The sequence below is a fragment of the Artibeus jamaicensis genome, unplaced genomic scaffold (genome assembly GCF_021234435.1).
Source record: "Artibeus jamaicensis isolate MK-2021 breed Jamaican fruit bat unplaced genomic scaffold, CSHL_Jam_final contig_335, whole genome shotgun sequence".
NCBI classification, from domain to species: Eukaryota; Metazoa; Chordata; class Mammalia; order Chiroptera; family Phyllostomidae; genus Artibeus; species Artibeus jamaicensis.
The window spans coordinates 7748709-7773926 of NW_026521800.1; the positions used below are offsets into that span (position 1 = coordinate 7748709).

General features: G+C 48.4%; 1 protein-coding gene across 4 annotated transcripts in view; it reads left to right on the top strand.

Moving 5' to 3' along the window:
• SLC22A23 (solute carrier family 22 member 23) overlaps nt 1-25218 on the top strand; it is a 188127-nt gene that overhangs the window by 154369 nt on the left and 8540 nt on the right. For all 4 annotated transcript variants that reach the window (XM_053664087.1, XM_053664088.1, XM_053664089.1 and 1 more), the window contains 5 exons: nt 6963-7090; nt 15778-15880; nt 16577-16809; nt 18401-18433; nt 19642-19765. In XM_053664087.1, the coding sequence (XP_053520062.1) occupies nt 6963-7090; nt 15778-15880; nt 16577-16809; nt 18401-18433; nt 19642-19765 (621 nt within the window). The remainder of the gene's footprint in view (nt 1-6962; nt 7091-15777; nt 15881-16576; nt 16810-18400; nt 18434-19641; nt 19766-25218) is intronic.

A 25218-nucleotide genomic window follows, 5' to 3' on the forward strand; every position in this document is an offset into this window, starting at 1 on the left:
AAGGGAATACTATGCAGCAGAAAGAAAAGAGTCCTACTTTTTGCAACAGCATGGAAGTAACTAGAGACTATTATGCTAAGCCAGTCAGTGAAAGACAAATACCATATGATCTCACTTGTAACTGGAATCTAATGAACAGAATAAACTAACAAGAAACAGAACCAGGGACATGGGAACATGGAACAGACTGACAGCTACAGAATGGGAGGAGGTAGGGGGATAATGGTGGAAGGAAGAGGAAGGGACTAGTCAGAGAACATGTGTGAATGACTTATGGACATGGACAGCACACAGGGGATTGATTGTGGGCAAGAAGGGTGGGCTGGGTGGAGGGAGCAAGAGAGGAAAAAAAGAAATTGGACACCTATAATAGAAGATACTGTATTAATTAATTAGTTTCCCAGTGAAAGATTTTGACTCCAGTTCCCTCAGCCATTGAAACTCTTTGCCATTGATAATCTTACCTCTGACCGTGGCTGGGTGACCTCAGATGAACCAGCCAGGGATGCTGCACAACCCTGCAGCCAGTTGCTACTTGACAGACTCCAGATGCGGTGTCCCCACTCATAGCTCTCCCATCGCCTATTGGAAATACTGACCTGTCAAATTCTCATCCCCGTCTCTGGCTCCTCGGCTCAGGTAGTCAATATGTCTGCAGTGAAATGTCTGTGCTACACAAATGCAGGACGGTTAAGTTTTCATTGCCAAGTGAGTTAAATGAAAAGGGTTTTGAATTTCAGAAGCTTTTGGATCCTGGAACTGAGACTTGGGACTGTGGACCTTCCAACCACCCTGAGCTTGTTCCTAAGAAGGCCTCCGGACCGACCTGTCATTGGCCTCAGGGCAAGAGGGCCATCAGCAGAAATGAGATGAGACTTCTGCCCTCATTCTGCCCCTTACTTCCTGAAGGGTTTTTAGACTAAGCAGCACAAGTAGAGACTTAGTTTTGCCCACATGCTTTCCACAGAAGCCTTGGGACTCACTGAACCAACAACTTAGAGTGATCACAGACTGCAAATCTCAACTCAGGCTGTCTGCATTCAAAGCCAACTCTGCCACTTTAATAACCATGTTATCTGGGCAATGAATTCGGACTTTCTTTGCAGTTTTCCCATCTATAAAAGAGGCATAATAATAGTACTACTGCATAATGAGAATGAAAAAATTAAATGCTTCCAGCTTTTGAAACTGCCTATTCTAGTATTCACTCCCTGGACTACTTACTTCCCTTTCCCATAGCCACAGCTGCTTTTAGCAGCCACTGCAAAGCTAGCTCCCAGAGAAGCCACTATGGCTCTTACACCTTGTTAGCCTTTTGTCATTGCAGGAGTCATCCTCACTTCACTTTCTCACCATCCACATGTGAGCATGTACCAGGCAGATACGGCCTCCAACTCCCTATCATGCTTTTATTTGCGTTGAAAATGATCGATTTCTCTGAGGTTCATCTCAGTTCCTCCCAGATCCTGGGCCATTGGCTGGATTTTTCATTTGCATGTTATAGTATTACTTGTCAGGAGAGATTTCATTAAATATTCTGAAGTGGCCACACTGTACATTATCAAAAGGAGAATAGCCGTCTCTGGGCTTTCTTAGGCTATTTTCACTGCATTCTTTATGACTCTGTAGCAAATTTAAATACATGGAGGGCATAGTAAAACTGCAGTATTCCATATGTATACTTTAGGCTTGTGGCACTCTGGAACATTCAAGGAAGCATGGCTACAACAGTACCTCCCGAACTTCAGTCATCTGAGTACCATGCAGGCATGTGGGGTTTGTTTCTTTGTCCACTGAGGGGAAGGATGTGGGCTTCTCAGTCAGACTGAGTTCAAATCCAGCCGCATTTAACAGCCTTGGAATCTGGACTATGACCTTACACTTTCTGTGCCTGAGTTTTCCCATCTATGAAACAGGGACAATATTACTACCATATAACAAGCTTGAGAGAGTCTAACCCACGGGAAACATGTAGAAGAGTGTCTGGTGATCGTAAATCCAGTTGTGGGGAAGAGCTTGCAGGGCGGTCTGCCACAGAGATGGGGATGTGTGACTGACAGGAGTCACCCATTAGCGTGTGCCCTAATCTTCTAGGGGAGCCCTGCTTCTCCACGTCAGTTCGTTCTAGTCAGGTGGGTGCTGCACACTAGACTCCATAATGTGCAGTGTCCTTGGCTCCCTGAGTCCTGTCTCTCCCCCCTCGTCTCATCTCATGGGTGGCATCTGGAGTTACCACCTTGCAGCCCCCCAGACACAGCATGCTGTTTCCTGGCCCTCGGCCTCTCCTCAGGGTCCTGTTTCCACATACACCCCATGACATGCTCCGTGTGACCAACACCTGCCGTCTACCGCACAGCCTGAGCGTGCACCCCCTCCACAGAGCCTTCCCCGGCCCCCCTATACCACCCATCCCAGAACCACCCACTCTCTTTTGCCCCCATTGTATCCCATTCTTTGCGGGCCTCTATCCAAATCACTTGGGGTGGGGGACAGGAAGATTACTTTTATTCTCAGAGATCACCTGCTACAGAATTCTTATATTCCTTGAGGTCAAGGATGTATTTGCAGTGACAGTGCTCAGTGAAAATTAGAAAAATAATAATAATTTGGTGAGCAAAATAATGTTTGAGCTCTGAAGGGGGCCACACCCACTTCTGGAGCCCCAGGATCACGCTGTGTGTTTGTGAATGGTGCCCCCTTGAAAGCCTTTCTACAGGCTTTGTGATCTCAGAGGTTCTCTAGGAAGGAACTTGTTCACTGTCATTTCTCATAAGGGTGTTTATTTTTATCAAGTTTTATTTATACAGACTCTGTTGTCCTTAGGCACAACTTGGGGGTAAGAAAACAAGTGATAAGGGCATCAGGCCAGTGGGGAGCAGTGAGTGCAGCGTCCCTGAGGCCGGCAGGCCCAACCTCCAGGCCGCACACCAGGCTTCCCCGGGGATGACTCTGGGCTCCGTCTGAGGTCTGCAGACCTGGGGAAAGAAGACTCAGCTCCTGAAGGGCACGGGCTTTGTGGGTCCACGAGCCTCCAGCCTCGTGGCTGTGAGGCTGTCCTTGCTGGGATGTAATACCCAGACCGATGGGATTTCAATAACAAAAATGTCTGCCTTTTATCCATAATGCATGGCTTTACTTCGAAGACAAAATGACACTAAACCCACGTGGCTCTGTATTTTCCTGGAGCTGTCACTTCCTACTCAGGGGTCCAGACTGCTCCTAGTGAGCCCCTCACTGTGTTTCTCCCCACCCAGCCCCCACGCTGTAGAAAAAGCTTCAGGCTAAATCGAGGAGGAAGACAGACTTCAGCTTGCTGGGGACCTGAAAACCTGATGTCTTCCTGTGGATGATGTTCCCTTGTTTGTCTCCTCCCCCTGTGCCTGTGGCCCTGGGCACCTGGGGTCCCACCCTCTCACCCTGACCCCAGGTGGAAGTGGAGTTAGGGCCGCCACCCTGTTGTCTTCTGTCCTCTGGGCTTTGTTCTCCACTTGCATTCTATTTGTTTATGGTCTTAATTTTCAAAATTCATTTTCTGCTGTGGAGTTTGTTCCATAAACGTTTGACATGTTATTTTAAATTACTTTTAAAAGACTCAGAATGTCCCCATTTTCTATATCACATTTTATACTTCAGAGACCCCCTGCAGAATAATGTGGTCTGTCAGATTAACATGCACCCTGGTTTTCTCAGAGACCTTTTAAAACGGTTCTCCTGCAGTGGCAAAGCATGTTTGAACTGCTCATGGAAGTGTCTCGGGGAAGAAGGCAGCAGCTCTGCACTGCGTCCACACTGTGGCTGCACGTGCCACCCCCACCGCACAGCACACCCTGGACCTAGTGGCTCCCTGGTCCCATGCACGGGCCACAACCAGGTGTAGCCAGCGGGGCTCTGCACTGCTGCGGTGACCCAGTCATGTGCGCTGGAAGGTGGGACATCATGTGGAGCTCCCTGAAGCTGGTGACGCTTCTCGATTGGCCCGAGTCTCTTTAGCCTCTGATCAAAACCTACAGTCCTGCCCACCACCCGCCATGGGGCCTGCTGCTCCAAGCAGCCCATTTGCAGAGGGTTCTGCCCAAATCAGGACCTAAAATCTGCAGTCAGAGGGGCAGAGTGACCAGCTTCTCAGGCTCAACTTGATCACACAGATTAGAGGGGAGAAAGCACAACGCAAGGAGCAGCCAGGTTTCACAGTTGCCACAGAACCTCGTGTGAACAAAGGGAAGCCAGGCGGCCTGTGTCACAGAGCCAGGCCCAAGGGGCCCCAAAAAAGCCAGGAATGCAGACTGTGTTTTATGATCATTTTTAACAAAATTAAAAATTAATGAAACAAGATTGCAGCCTCACCATTCCCCCCATCTCAAAACCTGTATGTTTGGAACTGCGTATCAAAACTCGTGAAATGTAACTAAGTGAATAACTGGATAAAAACTCAAAGCCTGAAATGCATATATTAGAAAAGAAGAACTAAAGTTAATGATCTATGTGTCCATGTCAAGAAATTAGAAAATGACACTACACTAACCCCAAATTGATCAGAAAGATGGAAATAATTTGATGAGTGCTAAAGAGGTTGGTGTTTATGTTAAATTATTTCATTATAAAGAAAAAATCTGATAAAAACATGGCAATATGTTAATATCTATATTAACATCTATATTGATGTCAGTTACAATATATTCTGTTTCTCTTTGCTTGAATTGTAGTACACAAAATTAATTTGTAAAAACTACAGGCCAGCAAAACAAACATTAACTTTGACTACTTTTTTATAATGAATGCCTACAATTTGTAATGTATGCTTTAGTGGCTTCACAGCTGGGCTCCCAGATGAAAAGACATGAGACTTCCTGGTCCTGTCTCAAAGGGCGGGGCAGTGCCTCCACTGGGCCGGCCCGCGGACCTCCCATCCCATCCCGACGTGCGGCTGTGCAGGGGTGGCTCTCCCATTGTTCAGGACGTTCCCCAGGTCTCCAGTATGAATTACCATTCAGATCAGATCATCCCAATGTACCCCCACATTCAGTGGGACTCTGCCTGGCTGTTTCTGCAAAATGCAGTTACAGGCAAGTAGAAACCTGATATTTGTTCAAATAGGTAAGAGAGAGTGCAGTTACTAGATTTTATTAGTGAAGTGACTTTGAAATAAAATTATTCACTGGTAACTTTTTCCAGCCTCTCTTGAGACTCTCCTGAGCTTACAAGGCAGGTGTTGGGTGGTTACAATGAAAACTTCTTACTATAGCCAGTCATGACCCCTGATACTATATAACCAAAGTAAATACAGTGATGACTAAAGCTCTGGGCTGACAAAGGCAAATATGATCATTCTTAAGTTTGATTTCTATATATTTGCTTCTCCCAGTCAGGGGTGCCACCCATTTTATAATGAAATTCTAAAGGTGCACAGCCACACCCATCCCTGAGCATGTTCTCTGGCTGTTTGCACACCAGGCAGAGTTGAGGAGTTAGGGCTGAGTACACATGGCTCTACAAAATCTACAATACTGACACTTTGGACTTTCAGATTAAGTGAGGCAACCCCTGCTCCAAACAGGAGCACTGTTCTCTTTGACTTGCTCATATTGTCATAAACATAAACTTATAAAGTGCACGGATAAGAAAACCCTGGCTTTTTCTGTCAGCTCTCCTCACACAATTTTATCCTAAAAGCCAACAAACAAGGAATCTGTTGCTACCAAAACTTGGAAACTGCTGTGTGTTATGGCATCATCTCTGGGGGATTAGACTTTCATCTTATAGTTAGTAAGATAAAATGAATTCTGTGGGTAAGTCCTGTGGAAGCCAATCTTCAGACCTTCAAGAACTGAAAACAACTGTCAGGTTGCTAGTATTGGGGCATTTTTTAACTTAAAATTACCCTATTAACATTTGTTTTTTTCGTGACAAAATATAACAAATGCAGCCCTTCAACAAATTGCTTAGACATGGTTTAGAAATACATGGTTATTTTTAGCCCTGGCTGATGTGGCTCCACAAACTGAACACTGGCCTGCCAACTGAGGGGTCGCCGGTTTGATTCCTGGTCAGGGCACGTGCCTGGGTTGTGAGCCAGATCCCCAGTGGGGGGGGCACGTGAGAGGTGAGAGTTCACTGTATTTCTCACACATTGATTTCTCTCCCTATCTCTCTCTCTCTCCCTTCTAAAGTAGATAAACAAAAATTTTTAAAGGATTTTTCTTTTTTATTTTTAGAGAGAGGGGAAGGGAGGGAAAAAGAGAGGGAGAGAAACATCAATGTGTGGTTGCCTCCCACACGCCCCCCACCAGGGACCTGGTCCGCAACCCAGGCATGTGTCCTGACCAGGAATGGAACCTGCGACCCTTCAGTTCACAGGCTGGTACTCAGTCCACTGAGCTACACAGCCAGGCTAGATAAACAAAAAAAAATTTTTTTAATGAAGAAGGAGAAGAATTTGGCCCCGGATGGTCAAATGATGGCTCAGTGGATTAAGTGCTGGCCTGCAAACCAAAGGGTCACAGGTTTGATTCCCAGTCAAGGCACGTGCCTGGGTTGCAGACCAGGTCCCAGTAGGGGGCACCCGAGAGGCAACCACACATTGATGTTTCTCTCCTCTTTCTCTCTCCCTTCCCCTCTCTCTAAAAATAGAGAAAAAGGAAAAGAAATAGGTGGCTATTTTTTAAAGCATTTTATACATACACTGATTTCTTAACAAAGTTGGTAGGATATTATTCCTTTCTGCCACATTTAAAAATCACAATTTTTATATTTTCTAAAAGAAAATCAGCAACACTACAGCACCCATAGTCTGTTGCCTCTAATTGGGCTCATGAGAGTCCTGAGCATTTATGGGTCTCCCCAGCACCAGGGCAGAAACTGAAGGTGGTACCTCCTGCCAAGTTCACCTGCTGGGGACAGAAACTGAACTCCTTGCTGCCCCCCAGAATCAAAGGCCTTCACTGATTCCTTTTATGTCTTTGAAGGGTATTCCCCGAGTCCCTCCGGTGGCTGATGGCCACCCAGCAGTTTGAGTCTGCGAAGAAGTTGATCCTGCACTTCACGCAGAAGAACTGCATGAGCCCTGAGAGTGACATCAAAGGCGTGATGCCTGGTGAGTACAGCCCAGTGGCCCACTCGGCCCTGGGAGAGGCTGTTTAGCCCCAGGCCGAGTCACAGAACCGTTCCCTGCTGCTGGGGATGATTTGGTTTTACCAAGCAGCTGCCCTAGCCAGCTGTTTAATTTCCTGTAGCAGTTGGTCTGTAGCCAGGCTGGGAACCTGAGTGAATTGAAATCCTCTCTATTCTGTAGGTGTTGGATTTTTCCCAACTAAGTCTGACCCACTGTGGGCCCCACGTAGCCTGTCCAAACCAGGAGTGAGACATGAGCTTCGTGTGCACCTGGTTGTCAAGGGAACATTTGGGAGGGGTGCAAAAGCCAGAGTCTGGCACACAGCCCTGCCCCCTGCCCGCCTACCCGCCAGGTTTGAATGCTGGCAGAACGCGGGCTGGGGGTACAGCTGGCCTTCACTGCCTCTCTATCCCAAACACGGTCTGCAGGGAGCCGCCATTGTCTACATCTGTCATGACCTATTTGTGGGGCAACTGAGGAAGTAGAAAAATGAAGTATTTCCAGACAGGAGTCCGGGTCCATGGAATATCTAATATTTCATCCCAATATTAATCCTAATATTAATAACTGCTTGACATTTATTAACTTATATTTCTCCCCAAGTTGAGTTTGCTGAGGGAGGTACTATAATTATCTACATTTGCAGGTGAGGAAACTGAGGCACAGAGGAGTTTAAGTGTCTTGAGGGAGGTCACACATCTAGTGAGTAGTTGAGCTGGGACTTGAACCCAAGAATTCCAACAGAAATGACTTTCTTATGCTGCTTCTGAGAGATGAGGGCCAGCTCTGAGACTTGAATTAATTTTTCTCCTTTTGGGCCATGTTTGCTGATTTAGGTGGTTAATGGTCTTAAGTCTTTCAGTGTAATTTGTTTCTGGCATTTCCTTAATTAAATCACATGCTCCACTTCTTTCAGGTTAAAATATTGTCCTGGAAAAGCTTGTTTTCTCAATCCAAATTACAGTCATTCATTTCCCTCCCATTTTTGAAAGTGGTATTAAATCTTTTCCCCCTTTCTTTGCATATGAGTTTTGCCGGCATATATTTTTATGCTGGTGCCCCAGCAGGAGGCTGGGGGAGGGAGCTGGCATGCGTGGCAGCACCCCCACTCGGGAGAGGCGCCCTTCTCCAGGGGACACCCCCTTTTCTGCCTCCAGATCCTGTTCACTCCCAGCTGTCAGACGTACTGATGATCGCACCGTGGCAGGAGCGGGCCCTGTCTTCGGGAAGACAGGTGTCTATTTCATCAGAATCGGCCACTTTAAACTTGCCTGGGCGGGACTTGTTTTTCTGCTTGGAGTCTTCTTCCCACCACTTCACCTAAGCCACCTGCCAACACCTTGGTGTCCTACTTTGCCTCTTACCTGTCTTGACTCCCTCCTCGCTGCCACCCTTCTTCCCCTGACATCATTACCTGCTCAGACACTCTTCAGTGGCTTCCCAGGGCCCATCAACTAGGTCCCCAAGTCCTTCAGCTGCTCTGAGACCCTGTCTCACCCCTGCCTACCTCTTACAGATGCCCCGGCCTTTATTGGGCTCTCAGAAAGCGCCAGGTGCTTCCTGTCCACAGGGCTTTTCCACTCCATTTCCCTGCCCTCAGCCTCGCTCTGCTTTGGCCAGCTCCTTGGAGACCAGGTTAGCCAGATTCCCTGGGCCCAGGCCAGCTCTGCAGTGGTGCACCATCACAGCCGCAGGCCCTGGACCCTGCTGCCAGCATCCAGCTGTGACCAGTGGTTTGCGTGGCCCCTTAGGGCCTGTCACCCTGTCTGCAGAGCCTGGTTGCACTGTTTTCCAGCACTAGCAGAAGGCCTGCCTCCTAGCAGGCATTCCACAAATATCCAGTGAAACGTGGTCTGCTGTGGTCAGGCAGCAGTAGGACAATTTCTCCCGGGAGTCAGCTGCAGTCGCTGTGTATGTTGCCTCTAGGTAGATGAGGACTTCAGGTATGGCTGTCAGTACGTGAGTGTAGGGGAGCTCCCGCCCCTGTCTGTGCATCCTGACCTTGGATTCAGCCTAGAAGAAAACCTGACGTTCCAAAGTTTTCCATGCCCTTTCCTCTTTAAAAAACATTTTGTTTGTCACTGAATATGGTAGATTTTCTTGTTGGAATTGGCAGCTGAATTATCATAGACATTTGGATCCGCTTTGGAGTCTCCTTCTCACAGTAGCATTCCTGCAGTCCTTAGTGTCACATGACGTGTCCGAATGCTGACACCTCTCCTTGTCTCCTAATTCCCAAGAGTTTGAACATTTAATGCGGGAGTAGGGTCTGCAGGTTTCAAATGGGGTCACGTATACTGCAGCCCACTGCACAGAGAAATCTTGGAGTAAGAGCCCAACACCATGTTCCTAATAATAGCAACACTGGCAGTCACAGGGCAGTGACCCCACGAGGCCTGGGGTGAAACGCTTTAGGGGCATTGGATCCTCATCAGAGCCTGAGGAGACCGGTAGTCAGGCCGTCCCTGCTGTACCTGTGAGGAAATGGGGCCCCGGGAGGCCGCCTGTTGGAGGCAGTGCTCCCCTCCACCTGGAAGGAGCCCACCCAGAGGAGGGAGAATGAACTCGACCCCTCCTTTTCTTCTACATCGGGCCCTCTCTGGGAAGCACCTGGGAGAACCCGGTCTGGCCCAGACTTGCCAGGATGGGCAGGAGAATCTGCAAAATGCTAGAGTCTCACCCCCAGGCTCTTCCCAGTGACAGCACGGATTCTGTCCTTACCCGCCTCGCTCAGTCTTGGCCATCTGTTTGGAACCCGCAGTGAAAAGAGAGGCCGTGTATCAGGCCACCTCAGGGTCCTCAACAATAGGTAACCTATTGAAAGTCACACCACTGGCAAGTGAAGAAACTATGGTTGACCTTAGAACCCAGCATCTCGCCACCGTGGCATGTGCTCCTCCTCCTTCCCCGGGCAGGAGGCTTTGCTCACTGGAGCCACACGCGTGAGAGGGTGTTACAGAGGTCAAGGGTCAGGTCACTGGTAAGGAGCTTGGATAGCTTTTGGAGAGTGGACCGTCTGAGGTGACATCCCTGTAGACACTCTCAACTGTTACTTGACTCTGAAGCAAACCTCTTCAATTGGCCAAGTGCCACCGTTTTTAAATCTTTACCTGAGGGTTGAGGGCCACACATCAGAGAGACAGCAGGCACTTCCGAAGGTGGGCTCACCGGGGGTCTCAGAGACACTTCCCAGGAGCTTTCAGTGCATTTTGTGATGAGTCTTGTGGGGGTGGCTGCTGCTGCTGCTGCTGCTCCTTCTCCTTTTCTTCCACCTTTTTGCACTCTCCTCCTGACCCCCCTTCTTTTTTGGTCTTTTCTTGTTTTCCATTTCCATAACTGATGTTTTTCCAGTTTTACCAGGACTGTGTTTGCAGTGTACCCAAGTATAAAAGCAAAAAGCCAGTTTATGTGCCACCCCCATCCAAGTGAACGCAGGTTAACCTCCATGTGTGTTGTCCTGTGTCCCTGCAGTGGGCCTTGAGTGCTGTGGCACTGTCTTCACCCTCTGCTGTTCTTGGGAAGCAGAGGTCGGCCCTTCACCTGGATCTCTAAACCGTGAAGAGGTCGTGACACTTCCACTATGTCTTCAGGGGACACCTTCCCTCTTGCAGTCAGTGCAGAGAAGCTGGGACAGACTGGGTCAGCAGGAGCACTGAGGTCCACACAGGGCTTTGCTATTTCTTTCGTTTGGTTCTCATACCAGTAGTCCGAGGTTGGGGCATTGTCCCATCTAACAGATGAGAAACTGAGACAAAGAGCAACTAAGTAACTTTCCCAGGGAATGTCAGCAAGAATTCCCACGAAGCTTGGACTCAGCCTGTTCTGTCAGGCCCCGCCCCCCGACCCCCTGCTGCACCCCAAGTCAGGGAAGGAGACCCTGCCCAGCCAGACCAGCGCCCTCTGGCTGTGCATCACAGGAATTAGCAGAAAGGTAAGGGCACAGGGGCAGAACAGGGTTGCAGAATGGCGAGCAGGCGCTGCCTGGCTGCTTAAGTAGGAGGCTTGAATGGACAATTTCTAACTTGGCTCTACTTGTTTTTTGTTTTGAAATGTTTCTAATAGCTCTAAATCAAGAGGGTTGAAGAGCTTTGGTGAGGACCAGGGAGGGGAATTTCTTTAACAGTTGTCAGGGCCTGGCTGACTCTCAGTGCCCCTTTCCCTCCTGCTATTTCCCCATGGGTGGCTTTGGAATGTCCCTGAGATTTCTGTGCGGTGGCCAGAGACATGCAAAGGCATCTTCCCATTACCTGTGCAGCTACCTCAGGGGTCTCAGAAGTCATCTAATGGTTCCTGTAACTCTGCTGTTGGGTTTTCATCCCAAAAGAACAGACCTAGTGCTGAGGAAGTTTCATGCTGATGGGCTGGTGACATGTACAACAGAAACAAAGTATCACTAGCCCCAGACAGGTTAATTTAATTCCATTTAGAATGATGAAGTTACCTCTGTAGACTGCAGTCAATTTTTTAGACTTGGGGCTCTAGGGTTTAATGCTATTTTAAAAACCCTGCGATTGCAATCGCAATTGCTACAGCTTCTTTAAGACCTCTATTTATTTGTAATAATGTGTTAGAAGTTAGGTTTGGGCCACATTAAAAAAAAACACAACCTTTAAGCTTATATAAATATGCCAGTGGACATTTAAGATTTTTTCTTGTAACATTTGCGTGGTGAGCAACTGTAGCTTTATGGTTGATTCCTGATGAGCTTTACAAACGTGAAGATACTCAGATCACTGGGTCCAACATGTTGACCCTATTTTTAATGAATATTTGTAATGTTCTTTGAAAGTTCTTTAGATTTTTTTAAATATATTTTATTGATTATACTATTACAGTTGTCCCATTCCCCCCCTTCATTGCCCTCCACCCTGCACACCCCCTCCCACCCACATTCCCCCCTTTAGTTCATGTCCATGTGTCATAAGTTCTTTAGCTTTTACATTTCCCACACTACTCTTGCCCTCCCCCTATTTTCTGCCTACCATCTATGCTACTTATTCTCTGTACCTTTTCCTCCTCTCTCATCCTCCCACTCCCCTGTTGATAACCCTCCATGTGATTTCCATTTCTGTGGTTCTGTTCCTGTTCTAGTTGTTTGCTTAGTTTGCTTTTGTTTTAGGTGTGGTTGTTAATAACTGTGAGTTTGCTGTCATTTTACTATACATGTTTTTTATCTTTTTCTTTTTTTCTTTGATAAGTCCCTTTAACATTTCATATAATAAGGGCTTGGTGATGATGAACTCCTTTAACTTGACCTTATCTGAGAAGCACTTCATCTGCCCTTCCATTCTAAATGAAAGCTTTGCTGGATAGATCAACCTTGGATGTAGGTCCTTGTTTTTCATGACTTGGAATACTTCTTTCCAGCCCCTTCTTGCTTGTAAGGTCTCTTTTGAGAAATCTGCTGACAGTCTGATGGGAACTCCTTTGTAGGTGACTGTCCCCTTCTCTCTTGCTGCTTCTAGGATTTTCTCCTTCATTTTAATCTTGACTAATGTAATGATGATGTGCCTTGGTGTGTTCCTCCTTGGGTCCAACTTCTTTGGGACTCTCTGAGCTTCCTGGATTTCCTGGAAGTCTGTTTCCTTTGCCAAATTGGGAAAGTTCTCCTTTATTATTTGTTTAAATAACTTTTCCACTTGTTGTTCTTCCTCTTTCCCTTCTGGTACCCCTATAATTCGGATGTTGGAACATTTAAAGATGTCCTGGAGGTTCCTAGGCCTCAAGAATGTTTTAAAATTCTTGTTTGTTCATTCTTTTCTGTTTGGTTGTTTCTTTCTTCCTTCTGGTCCACTCCATTGATTTGAGTCCCAATTTTCTTCCCATCACTATTGGTTCCCTGACATTTTCCTTGATTTCACTTAACATAGCCTTCACTTTTTCATCGAATTTGTGACCAAATTCAACCAATTCTGTGAGCATCTTGATCACCAGTGCTTTGAACTATGCACATAATAGATTGGCTATCTCTTGGTTGCTTAGTTGTATTTGCTGTGGAACTTTGATCTGTTCTTCCGTTTGAGCCAATTTTTTTTTTTTGTATTGACGTGCCTGTTATATATGAGGGGCAGAGCCTCAGGTGTTCACCAAGGTGGGGCAACCTAGTTGCTGGGTTGCAACACTGTATGTGGGGGTGGGTCCAAGAGGGAACAGTAGTGTTTGCTCCACTGTCCTTCAGATCTCAATCCCCTCCACCGCTTCCCCCAAGCAAACTGGGCCCTTCTGGTGCTGATTCCTGTGCGGGTGGGTTTGTGTACATTCTAGGACCCTGTGGGTCTCTCCAGTGAAGTCTCCTATGAGGCTGGGTGTCTCTCCCAGCCTCGACCCTCACAGGCGTTTTCATTAGGTGTTTTGAGCCTTTTTTCCCAGGACTGGGGCTCTGGGTTGCATGGTCTGTCTTGCTCCCCAGTTTCATCTGGTTTATCTGGGCACGAATGTGGGACCACCCGGTCAGCCAGCCTCCTTGCGCACAGTGCCTCACTTCACAATCCGCCGCCTCACTGGGTCTGTCCATTGCCACCCCGCACCCACAGTCTGCCAGCTGCTGTCTTGCACGCCTGGTGTGCCTTGCTCCCTCAGTGCCACCGCTTTCTGTGTTGCAATTCTTCTCCACCCAGCTGCCCAACTCTGCCCTTCCTACTGGTCTGGAAGAATGTGTCTATCTTTTAACTCCTTGGTTGTCTGACTTCCATACAGTTCAATTTTCTGTCAGTTCTGGTTGTTGTTTTGTTTCTAAATTGTTGTTGTCCTTATTTTGGTTGAGTGAGGAGGCAAAGTGTGTGTTCCTACGCCTCCATCTTGGCCAGAAGTCTGAAAGTTCTTTAGATTTTTAACCATGGGGAAAGTATGTTTGTAAGTCAAGTTAGTCTGTTTTTACAGAGGGGAACATAAAAGTCAGGAAGACCTCAGGAGATGGTCTGTGGACAGAGAACCTAAATGCCAGCCATCTGGTTTATGCACAGACCTCAGTCTTAGAACCTGAATATGGGAAAGAAGAAGAATTGCATAGTATCCCTCAGACATAGGAAAGGTTTCTTCCTTCTCCTTTCTATGCCCCAGCTGGTGACACTGATTCCAAAAAGATTTTTAATAAAAATTCTTAAATCTGTATGATTACAGCACCTATTTTCCTTCAAACTGTAACTGATGAGGCTTGTGTCCCCCCTGCCATTGGACGGCAGGAAGAAGCTAGAAGAGGAGAGAAGTAGGTAGAGGCAGGGTGTGAGGGGTAGGGATGTGGAGAGGGCACTCCTCAAACACGGTGCTGAGGGAGCTGCTCCAGGTCCCTCCGAGGCAATGCCAGTTCCTCTAACCTCTAGAAACCTCCTCAGTAGAGGGGGACCTTTCCACCCCCACTGCTTTAAAAAAAATCAGTAAACTAATTTTGGAATAACTTTGGGCTTAGAGTAAAGTTGCGAAGATAGTCCAGAATTTCAGAATACCTGCGACTCAGTCTTCCCCCTTGTTAATGTCTGATATTATTTCCATGGTACTTATCACAAGTGAGAAATGGCCACTGGGGCACTGCCGTTAACCAAACCCCAGCCTTTATCTGAATGTCACCGTTTGCCCCACTGGGGCCTCTTCCCCCGTCCAGGGTCTCATCTAGGAAGGTGGTCAGTCACCCATTTCCCCAGTCCCCCCTGGTCTCTTGTCAGTTTCTCAGTCTTTGCTTGTTTTCATGGCCTTAACAATCTTAAAGAGCACTGACCACCCACCAGATTGGTTAAGTCTTTTTTTTTTTTTTATAGCTCTTGAGCAGGGAATTATTCACCAAGGACATGCCTAGCTAGGAGAGCAGGAAGGGCCCTAGGAGGCCACATGCGTGGTGGTCCAGGCACTGCCTATTTTGATCTTCCCTGTGACATTGCTAAGTCAGCCCCAGGACTTCAGCAAACTCACTAAACCTGGTAATGTGGCCTTGGAGAGCCATCAGTCTTTCAGAGTGGCTTTCAGAGCTAGTCTGAGCCTCACAAGAAACTGTCTCATCACTTTCTAGCTGGTAACATCACTTTCAGCCAAAACATCACCTGTTCTGTCCAGCTCCCAAAGACTTTTGACTGTTAACTAAAGCACACACGCGTAGGGTAGGTATAATCACATATAAGCATACCCATTCCTTCACTTATTTCTCTTTTGAAGATGCGTGCACTTGAGGGGCAGTTTCAGAAGGAGAGGCTACAGCCATCGTGTGTTCTGCCACCAGAGTTAAGGAGCATATCAGCGTGTGCTTCTCCCAGCCTCTGAGCAGTGGGTGATGCAGGCAGATCTGACTTTGTGAGGAAAGCACTGTCCTGATATGCCCAGGGCCCAGGTAGTGCTGAGTAACCTAGAACAGCATCACTCGGTCCTGTACTCGGCCAGAGTGGAGTGGCCTCTGCTCTTTGTGTCTGCCTGGTTCGAGGGGAGGCTCCACAGTGTGGAGGCTCTGAGTGCTGACAGCATGCCCTGGCCCCCTTCAAACCCCTGGGGAAATCTGAGCTGCAAAGTCAGGGTCTGAACACATTTCCTACAATAGTAGCCAGATTCTATCCCCTGGCTTAAAGAGGAGAAAAACAAATCAGAAGCATTCTCCCCTCTTCCTGATGCCTGAACTCAGGGGACAGGGCTACCTTGGAGACCGCCTGTGCAGGCCCTCACCGAGAGGCCACGGCTCTCTCTTTCTGCAGAGCTGGAGAAGGAGCTCTCCCGGAGACCCAAGAAGGTCTGCATCGTGAAAATGGTGGGGACCCGGAACCTGTGGAAGAACATCGTGGTCCTGTGTGTGAACTCGTGAGTCACCAGGGGGACACATCTGGACTGAGGTCAGGGAGGGGCCGGAAAAGAGCCACTGAGAGACAGCCAGGCAGAACTTCCCTCCTCCCCAGCTGGACTTTGAATTGTGACCAGATCAGGCCCTCTGGCCTGTCCAGGGCTCCACCTTTGCCAAGAGGCCCTCATTAAGTCTGATAAGCCTGTCAGGGCTCCCTAACCAGTGCTCTGAAGGTTACCTATGTTGGGAGACACGGACTTCACCCCCAGCCTCGGGGCAGCTGGGACACCAGCAAGCTACCCACAGCCCAGGAGGCCAGGCGTCTGACCCTGCACACCGCACAGATGGCCATTGTGTGCTACAGCTTGTCACTTGCCAGCTGCAGAATGCCCTCAGCCCATTTGCCCGCCTGTGAGCTAGGTCTGACTGTAGCTTTTCCAGCACCAATGTGGGATTAAACAAGCTGACATGTGGGGGCACGTTGTCTTCAGTGCTGGGTTCCCTTTACTCCCATCTAGTCATACCTTTCTGTCTAAGGCATGGCCGCCCAGTGAGGGGCACGTCCCTGCTGTCTGCATGTCACTCTGCTGCACTTCCCTTGATGGTGACAGCGTGCTTTTGATCACATACAGAGTTGCATGCAGTGACCTCCCAGGGTGTGGCACGGCCCCTTGTCTCTGCATGCCACTCACGGCCCTCTCGGCGTGTCTCCACAGGCTGACAGGGTACGGAATCCACCACTGCTTCGCAAGGAGCATGATGGGCCATGAGGTGAAGGTGCCGCTCCTCGAGAACTTCTACGCTGACTACTACACCATGGCTAGCATTGCCCTGGCGTCCTGCCTGGCCATGTGCGTGGTGGTCCGGTTCCTGGGGCGCAGGGGAGGACTGCTGCTCTTCATGATCCTCACTGCCCTGGCCTCGCTGCTGCAGCTTGGGCTCCTCAACTGTGAGTGGGGCCGGGAGTGGGGCCGACTCTGCAGCAGGGCCCAGAGGTGGGGCTAGGGGGTGGGGTGTGTGACAAAGGGCTGGATGAGCCTGAGAACAGTCTTCAGTGACCTGGTATTCTGGAATCAACCCTTGAGGAGATGGTTTGGGAAGGACAGCTCTAACTGGAAGGTGCATGGTGACCTCCTTTCCTCCCCTCCCCGCCCCACCCAACCCTGGGGCTCCAGCTCGGAGCTTTCCTGACTGCACCACTGTGGACGTGGCTTTTCTCACAGCAAGACTTTCTCTCTGTGACACATCCCGTGACAGAGAAGAACCGAGGACTCGTTTCTCCCTTGGGAAATTCAGGGGCAAATTAATCTTCACATTCTTGCATTGGGACACTGTTTTTCAGCAGACATTCCCCGGTTCATCAGCTTGTCTTTGGGCCAAAGAATCTCTCAGTAAATGTTTAAAATAATGTAAAGAAAAGCTATGGAATCTGTGCAGCCCCTCCACTATAAGTAGGCACACTCAGAAGAGGTCCTCATGAACAAACGCCCACCTTTCTGCCCGGAAAAAGCTGCAGGATTCTCTGATCTGCTCACAGCAGGACCTGCATGAGCAGGGCAGCTGAGCCCTCCTTGCCCAGGAAGGGCCCTCCTGGGGCCAGCTCGGACCCCATGGGGACACAGAGACCACCGACTGCTCCTGCCTTCACTAACCCAAGCTGGAGGATCCGGCTCAGAGCTGTGCGGCAGCACAGAGGCCCTCGCATTTCAGGTTTGCATGGTGTGGCTGAGGCACAAGAGTCAGCATCCAGAACAGAAGGAAGAGAATTGAAAAAACACACTTCTTCAGCCTTGTTGTACAAACAGGATTATAGACGAGCTGGTTTCAACTTCAGGAGCCGTTTTTCTAAGGGCAAGTTATCATGCATCCTGCGTCTCCCTCGTGAGACCGGCCTTTGTTTCAGCCGTGACTGACAAGGAAATGGATAAGTGGTGTCTGTCTCCTGACCATTCTGTCCCTGCTGGGGCTACCCAAGCTGCCCTTCGAGGGAGCCTCTGCGAGTGGACGTTCAAGTAGATGTGCAGGGGCGTGGCAGCTCCCAGAGGTGTCACAGTGCTCTTTGTCCCTGAGCAGGAAAACCACAGGAACTTCCTGAAAAGGACAAGTAGTCTGAGGATCACCAGAGCTCAGAGTGTAAGAAATGCCGGCTGCTGGGTCTGCCCCCATGGTGCCGCTGGTCCCTTGAGCCCAGGCCAGCAGTGAATAACTGTGCACACAATGCAACTAACCCTTTGGCTTGAGGTGGCAAGGTGTGCCAGAACATCTGTTCTGGGGGGCTCCTCTTTCTCCCCAGGATCTGAGGCCTGCCCTTCCAGATGAAAAGAGTGTGTTTAGTCGAGTGTTAATTCCAGTGCTGGGACTGTGGCCACAGGTCTCCTCTGTCTCTCTAACACTGGCCCCAGACCTGGAAGGGGATTCACTGAGATACCAGTCACATGGAAACACAGTGGTCAGTTCATACCTAAAATGCTTTCTTTCTCTCCCCTTTTCCCACTGTCTTCGGACTTGGCCGGGTGGGTGCCATCATCTCCGCTGCCCAGTGATTGGAAAGTACAGCCAGCATCCAGACTCAGGTGAGCCCTCCACTGGGGCCGGTGAGCCTCCTCCTCTTGGTGTTGCATCCCAATGGGCGTTTTCACGAACACTCACAGACCTGCCGTTTCCCTCTCTTCTGTTTCTCCTCCTCCTTCGCCCTCCAAGAGTTGCAGCTGAAGTTGGCCGTAGGTTGGACACTATGAGCACACATCTGTGTTCTCTACTCCCTCTCGCCTCTAGAAAGAGCGGCTGGTTCTCCCCTTTGTGCCAGGCTCGCACGCATGCCCTTGCCTCTTCCCCCGGCACCAGCAGCCAGCAGCCAGCACAGGCCCTCAGCTGCCACCCATGTCGCGTGTCCTAGGCACAGTGCCTGGACAAGATCAGAAAGCCCTGGAGTGCGGGAAGCCCAGCTGGCTGTGCTGCCTGGGGGGACTGCTGCCCGCTTTGTGAATCACACAAGCTCGCTGCTCTTCTCCATGGCGACACAGAGCCACCACCGTCCACTCAGTGCTGCTGGTCACATGTGCCTGGCCTGACCTGAGCCCATGCTACTAGGGCCCTCCACAGGCACCCTTGCAGGGAACCGAGCTGTGCTCAGTGTATGACCCCCAACAGCATGCTATTGCTCTGTGCTAGATGCCACCTTGGTGCGAGGTCAGACTCTGGTGCCATTTGCAAGATGCTTGGGTTGGTTGAGACCTTTACCTCCAGGCCCATACATTTTTCTGTTTGGGTTATTTGAGATTTTGTTCTTTCGAATCAAGCCTGAAACACCCTGTCCCATGTATTGGACTGGACACAGCTGAGGCCTGAATAGCCAGGGCTCTCTGGAGCACAGAAACTTTCTCTGGAGCCACTGTGGAAGGCTGGGACAGAATGGATGTTGCTGCAGCACAGAGAGACCACCAGCTTTCCTTCCGGCTAAGCTGGCTCTTGGCCTCAGGAATTCTGGTGGAATCTGCGTGTGCTCTAACATACAAGACCCACAGGGACCTGCAGGACCCTGGGCTAAGTCCACTACCAGGAGGGTCTGACCTCCCACCCGTGGAGGTGATACTCCACATACAGAGGGAACCGAGCATCCGGGCTGCACCTCAAACTGGGGCGAGGGGAGGAGGGAAGACCCTTCGTGTGTCCCCAGGCCTCCCTCCGCCCCTCTCCCCCTGCTCGCTCTGCCCTGGCCTTGCTAGCTTCCTTTTCCCTTCCCTCTGCTCCTCCTCAGCATCCCCTTCTGATTGTCCTTCAGGTATGAGTGACAGTGTCAAGGACAAATTCTCCATCGCATTCTCCATCGTGGGCATGTTTGCTTCCCATGCGGTGGGAAGCCTAAGCGTGTTCTTCTGCGCGGAGATCACCCCCACGGTGATAAGGTGTGTATGGGAGGCGCCGGGGGCGTGGTCTGGGGTGTGGTCTGGGGCGGGGTCTGGGGCGGGGTCTGGGGCGGGGTCTGGGGTGGGCTGCCTTCCTAGCGAGGCTCCTGGTGAGTTCACTGCCATCAGCTTCGCCCAGCCCTGGCCTCTGGACAGGGTGCTATGTGTGCTGAGCCTGTGAGCTTCAAGATGGGGCGCCCCACCTGACCCTGAGGCAAAAGAGCCATGGCTTTCTCATCAGGTGAGAATTCAACCCTGGTTCTGTCCAGGCAGCAGCCAGAGGAACGGGGAGCAGGGCACTTGTCAGGGCTCGAGAAACAGAACAATGACGGGAAAAGGAGAGAAAATCAGTAGATAACCTACACCATTACTTCAAATGAAATCAGATGCTCTCAACTCTTCTGAGGGACCTCAATTTTTAAAAATTCCAGTTCAGAATAAAAATGTGAAGTGGAAAAGACCTTTCTTTTTTACCGACCTAAGAAGTTGATGTCACTAGTCATATCCATTATTTAACCAGTATTTATTGCAAACCCACCAGTGTGCCAGGCAGTAGGTTGGTGAGCGGCACAAAGATACAGTCCTGCCGGGTTTGTGGTTATTTCGTAATTTCCTAAGAGGTGGTGATAACTGCATTTAGCTCATTTTGTTTTGGTTCACGAGGCTGGGTTTGGTCCTTTCTGGTACTGTCCCTGGGTGGCCACTGGGGGAGGGGGAGAACACTACACACCACTTGGTGTTACTAAGATTACAGCACCATGTAAGGGTTCCCCTGTATTTGAAACAGCACCACTTAACTGCAAAGTTGTACGTTTTCTTAGTAATTACTGTGTGTGACTTATGGAAGCACTCATCTTGATTTACTTTAATTTTTGTATGGGAATATCATTAACATTTCTAACACGTGCTTTTTAAAAATGCAAATTGTAAATATGGATGATTATCAGCTGTGAGATAAAAGCCCAGAAGCCAGCATGGCCCTTTCCACCCTTACTTTCCCACGTGGGAAAACAAGCAGTGGCCAGTGCAGTTCAAGACGAGGTTTGTGCAAACTGCTGGTTTCTGCCCCGGGGCTGGGAAGGGCTCCGGGAGAAGGCAGGCAGGGGCACGGTCTCTTCTTCCCACACTTCCAGTAGTCATGCTGACAGTAAAATATTCACATGACCTCACTTGGATTCATTCTGGAGTTTTACAACACAAGCCAAGCCTGAAGTCTGCTTGTTGTTACCTGTGAGATAAAATGCCAAGCAATTGCATATTTAAGAAAAATGCAGTTAGGGACAGACTCATAGCTGTAGAGCAGGATGACAGCGGCGGGGGGAGTTGGGGTGGAGGGATCCGGCAGAAATGGAGAGAGGACTCGTGGACATGGACAGCAGTGTGGTGCTTGCTGGGGAGAAAGGACCGGTAATGGGGGAAAAATACAATGAAGATTAGCTTTAAAAAAACAAAAGATAATAAAAAATAAAATCTTTTTTTAAAAAAAGCAAGTAACCTGGCTGGGGTAGCTCAGTGGATTGAGCGTGGGCCTGTGAACCACACAACAGCAGTTCAATTCCCAGTCAGGGCACATGCCTGGGTTGCAGGCCAGTCCCCAGCAGGGGACTCACAAGAAGCAACCATACGTTGATATTTCTCTCCTTCCCCTCCTCTCTAAAAATAAATAAATAAAATATTTTTTTAAAAAGCAAGTAAATACCAAGTATTTCATCTGTGCAACCCTCTGCCTAAGCCAAGTGAGGAGCCTGAAGCTTTTTTCTTGTTTGTCACTCTCAAAGTTGCAAAGTGCCTGATGCAGACAGCAGCTCCTGCTGTCTTTTTCTTACCTCAACTTCCTTCCAGCAACAGGAATTCTTTCAGTAGAGCAGAAGTCGGGATCAGATGCGGCTTTCTAGTAGCCCGCAGCCTTCGTGTGAGGACGGATATTTCCCTGGGGATGACCTCCCCTGCAGTCTGTTAATATGCAGTCTAATGGGTGGATGGCATCATTCACGGAAGATTTTGCTTAAGAAGCTAAACTCAAGGAAACGCAGTGTCCTTTTCCTCTGTGATGTGAGACTGGCCCCTCAGTGGTGTTTTTGTACTTGCAGAGAATGAAAGAGAATTCAGTCCGAAGGGGGTCAGGTCTCCTGGCCAGGATGCAAGAATGTCTGGTGGTACAGATGATCTCCTTTTGGCGCCCTTTCCTTTGGAAGGCCGTCCTCCTTCCCTGCACACTCAGTGATAGTTCCCAAGGAGCCCCTGGGACCTTAGCAGCTTCCTTATCACCCCCTGCCCACTTCAGGCAGATAGGTCCAGGGTAAGCTAGGATAGGTGGCTTTCGGTCTGTGAGCTTCATTTTTCCTAATACAAAAGTAGCCTTTTTTGATAATGCTGGATTAAAAACACATCTTCTTAACAAGAGTAGTAGCACAGGTTAAGCTGCCAGGATGGTCTCTCTGCAAACAGGAAGATAAGAACCTTTCTGCACAAAAATTTGTAGAACTCCATTGTCCGAAAATGACAGTGACTCACCAGAGTGCTAACCTAACCAATACACAGTGTTTCATGAAATTCCATCCACACTTCTTGTTGCAAAGAAGTGCTTCCCCCCCACATAGGCCTGTCCAGATGCCATTCATTTATCATTAGCGGAGGCAGTTTCTTCGCAGGCTTTTCGGCTGGGCGACTTGCAGGCGATTGGGAAGGCCCCTCTGTCTGCAGCACCTTCTCCCCTTTGGCTTGGACAGAAGTGGCCAGGAGTCCTGGTTGATCCAGAAGCAGGTGGTGGCTTTTTGGTGGCAGATCATCTTTTCTGTGCAGTGTTCACCTAGAAGCTCAGGCCTTCACTGTCTTCTTGTCCCCCCACCAAGGGGTCAGGTAACAGAGGAGGCAGGTGCTGCTAATGCAGCCAGCGCCCCTCGTTTTCCCACAGTTCTCAAGGGTCCCCTTGGAGCTCCGAGCCTTGTTTGTCTGAGTTACCTGCTCCCTCCTGGTGGGCCTGTCTCCTGCTCTCTTCCCCTCAGGCTGTCCTGCCTCCTTCTGCTAGAAATTTTCCTGGAACTTACCGCATCTGAGACCTTCCTTCTAACTAACTCCTCTGTTCCCACTTCAGGACTAGACCTCAGACCCTGACATCTTCTGCTCTAAAGTTGCCTCAGAAACCAGCACTGAGGGCAAAGATGGCCTATATGTAATGTGACATGTGGAGTTTATTTAACTTCTCTTAAAACCTGTGTCATACACACACGCACACACACACAGTATTCATCGCAAATGCTCAGTGAGTGACCGGAAGCCAAGGAGATGAGGCATGCATGTTAGAAGTTAAACAGCTGGATGAGGAACAACCAAACTGCAGAGGATGTGGCCTGGAGCCTAAGATTTGGGTCCTTAGCACAGAGGAAAGAGGAGAGGTGGAGCCCAGTGCGATCCCAGCAGCTGCTTGCTTATCCCTGCATGGCCCTGGGTGAGTCCTCTAGGCAGCCAGCATCCTTCTGCCCTAACGAGAGGCTACTCATGGCCGCCTGTGGGGTGGTAGTGATGGAGGAGGGGGTGTTCTGTGTTCAGGGTCTGGCCTCAGTAAATCGATATTGACAGCTCTCCTAAGACGTAAACAAAGCCTGTATGCCTGTGGATTGATATTGAGCTCAGACTCCATTTTTTATTCTCTTTTACCTGTCTGCTAATGATATTAGTCATAATAGTTACACTTATTCTTTGGGTTTTTCTATATAGTTCAACTGTCTGTAATTACAGAACATGTGTACCTGTCAATATTTTAAAAAGAAAATTGGTATTATTATTACTCCTACCTGAATATTTTCAGCAGTTACATTTATTTCTGTAAAAATGACACAAATATTTGTTTATCCTTGACTTTGCAGTCTAGGTAAAACAAACTAATATAAAAGACAAAGTGAAAAACGGGAGGTATGTGTATGGAATTTACATGTTTAATTGTATGAATTGAAGATTCTAAAATTCTTAATTCATTAGCTGCCTCCAATAATGTCTCTGTGTATATGGATCTATCCATAATTTAGATATTATTACTAGTAAAATAAAGCTATCCAGTGGAAATGAAAATTTGTGTGCTTCTAAAGCACAGCTAGGCAAAATTTGCCCCTCCCTCGTTATCTTTTATCTCTAAACTGAGGGGCTGACCACTGTATTAAAAATGGCCATATGCTGCCCTCTACTGACACCCTAGAGAAGAGCAGAAAAGTGCACAAAGCTTTTGCTGGAAGATGAAACTGTCATTTATTTATTTGGGGGGATTATGCTATTACAGTTTTCCCAACTTTCCCCCCTTTATCCACCCCATGCCCCCCAACCCTCCAGCATTCCTCTCATTAGTTCATGCCCATGGGTTGTATATATGAATTCTTTAAATTCTCTGTTTCTTATACCCTTTTTGACATCTACCTATCTGTTTTATGCCTACCAATTATGTTTCTTCTTCCCTGTACCTTTCCCCCCTATTCCTCCCCTCCCCCTCCCCACTGAAATCCCTCCATGTGATGTCCATTTCTCTGATTCTGTTCCTATTCTGGTTGTTTGCTTAGTTTTTGTTTTTATTGGGTTTTTTAGGTTAATTTGTTGTCATTTTATTGTTCATAATTTTTTGGTCTTCTTTTTCCTAGATAAGTCCCTTTAACATTTCATATCATAAGGGCTTGGTGATGATGAACTCCTTTAACTTGACCTTATCTGGGAAGCACTTTATCTGCCCTTCCATTCTAAATGATAGCTTTGCTGGAGAAAGTAATTGTGAATGTGGGTCCTTGCTTTTCATGACTTGGAATACTTCTTTCCAGCCCCTTCTTGCCTGCAAGGTTTATTTTGAGAAATCAGCTGATAGCCCAATGGGACCTCCTTTCAGGTAACTGTCTCCTTTTCTCTTGCTGCTTTTAAGATTCTCTATCTTTAATCTTGGGTAACTTAATGATGATGTGCCTTGGTGTGTTCCTCTTTGGGTCCAACTTCTTTGGGACTCTATGGGCTGCCAGGACTTGCTGGAAGTCTATTTCCTTTAACGGATTGGGGAAGTTCTCCTTAAATTAAATATCTGTTCAAATAAGTTTTTGATTTCTTGCTGTTGTTCTTATCCTTCTGGCACCCCTGTAATTCATATATTGGAATGTTTAATGTTGTCCCAGAGGTTCCTAAGCCTCTCTTCATTTTTTTGAATTTTTGTTTCTTTATTCTCTTCTGGTTGGATGTTTATTTTTTCCTTTTTTTCTAAATCATTGCTTTGAATCCTAGTTTTCTCCCTGTCAGTTGGTTCCCTGAATATTTTGCTCTATTTCACTTTTGGTATCTTTCATTTGTTCTTTCATTTCTCAACCAAGCTCAATTAGTTCTCTGAGCATTTTGATTACCAGGGCTTTAACATCTCTCTTGTATAGGTTGTCTGTCTCCTCATCACTTAGCTCTCTTTCTGGAGTTTTGCTCTGTTCTTTCATTTGGGC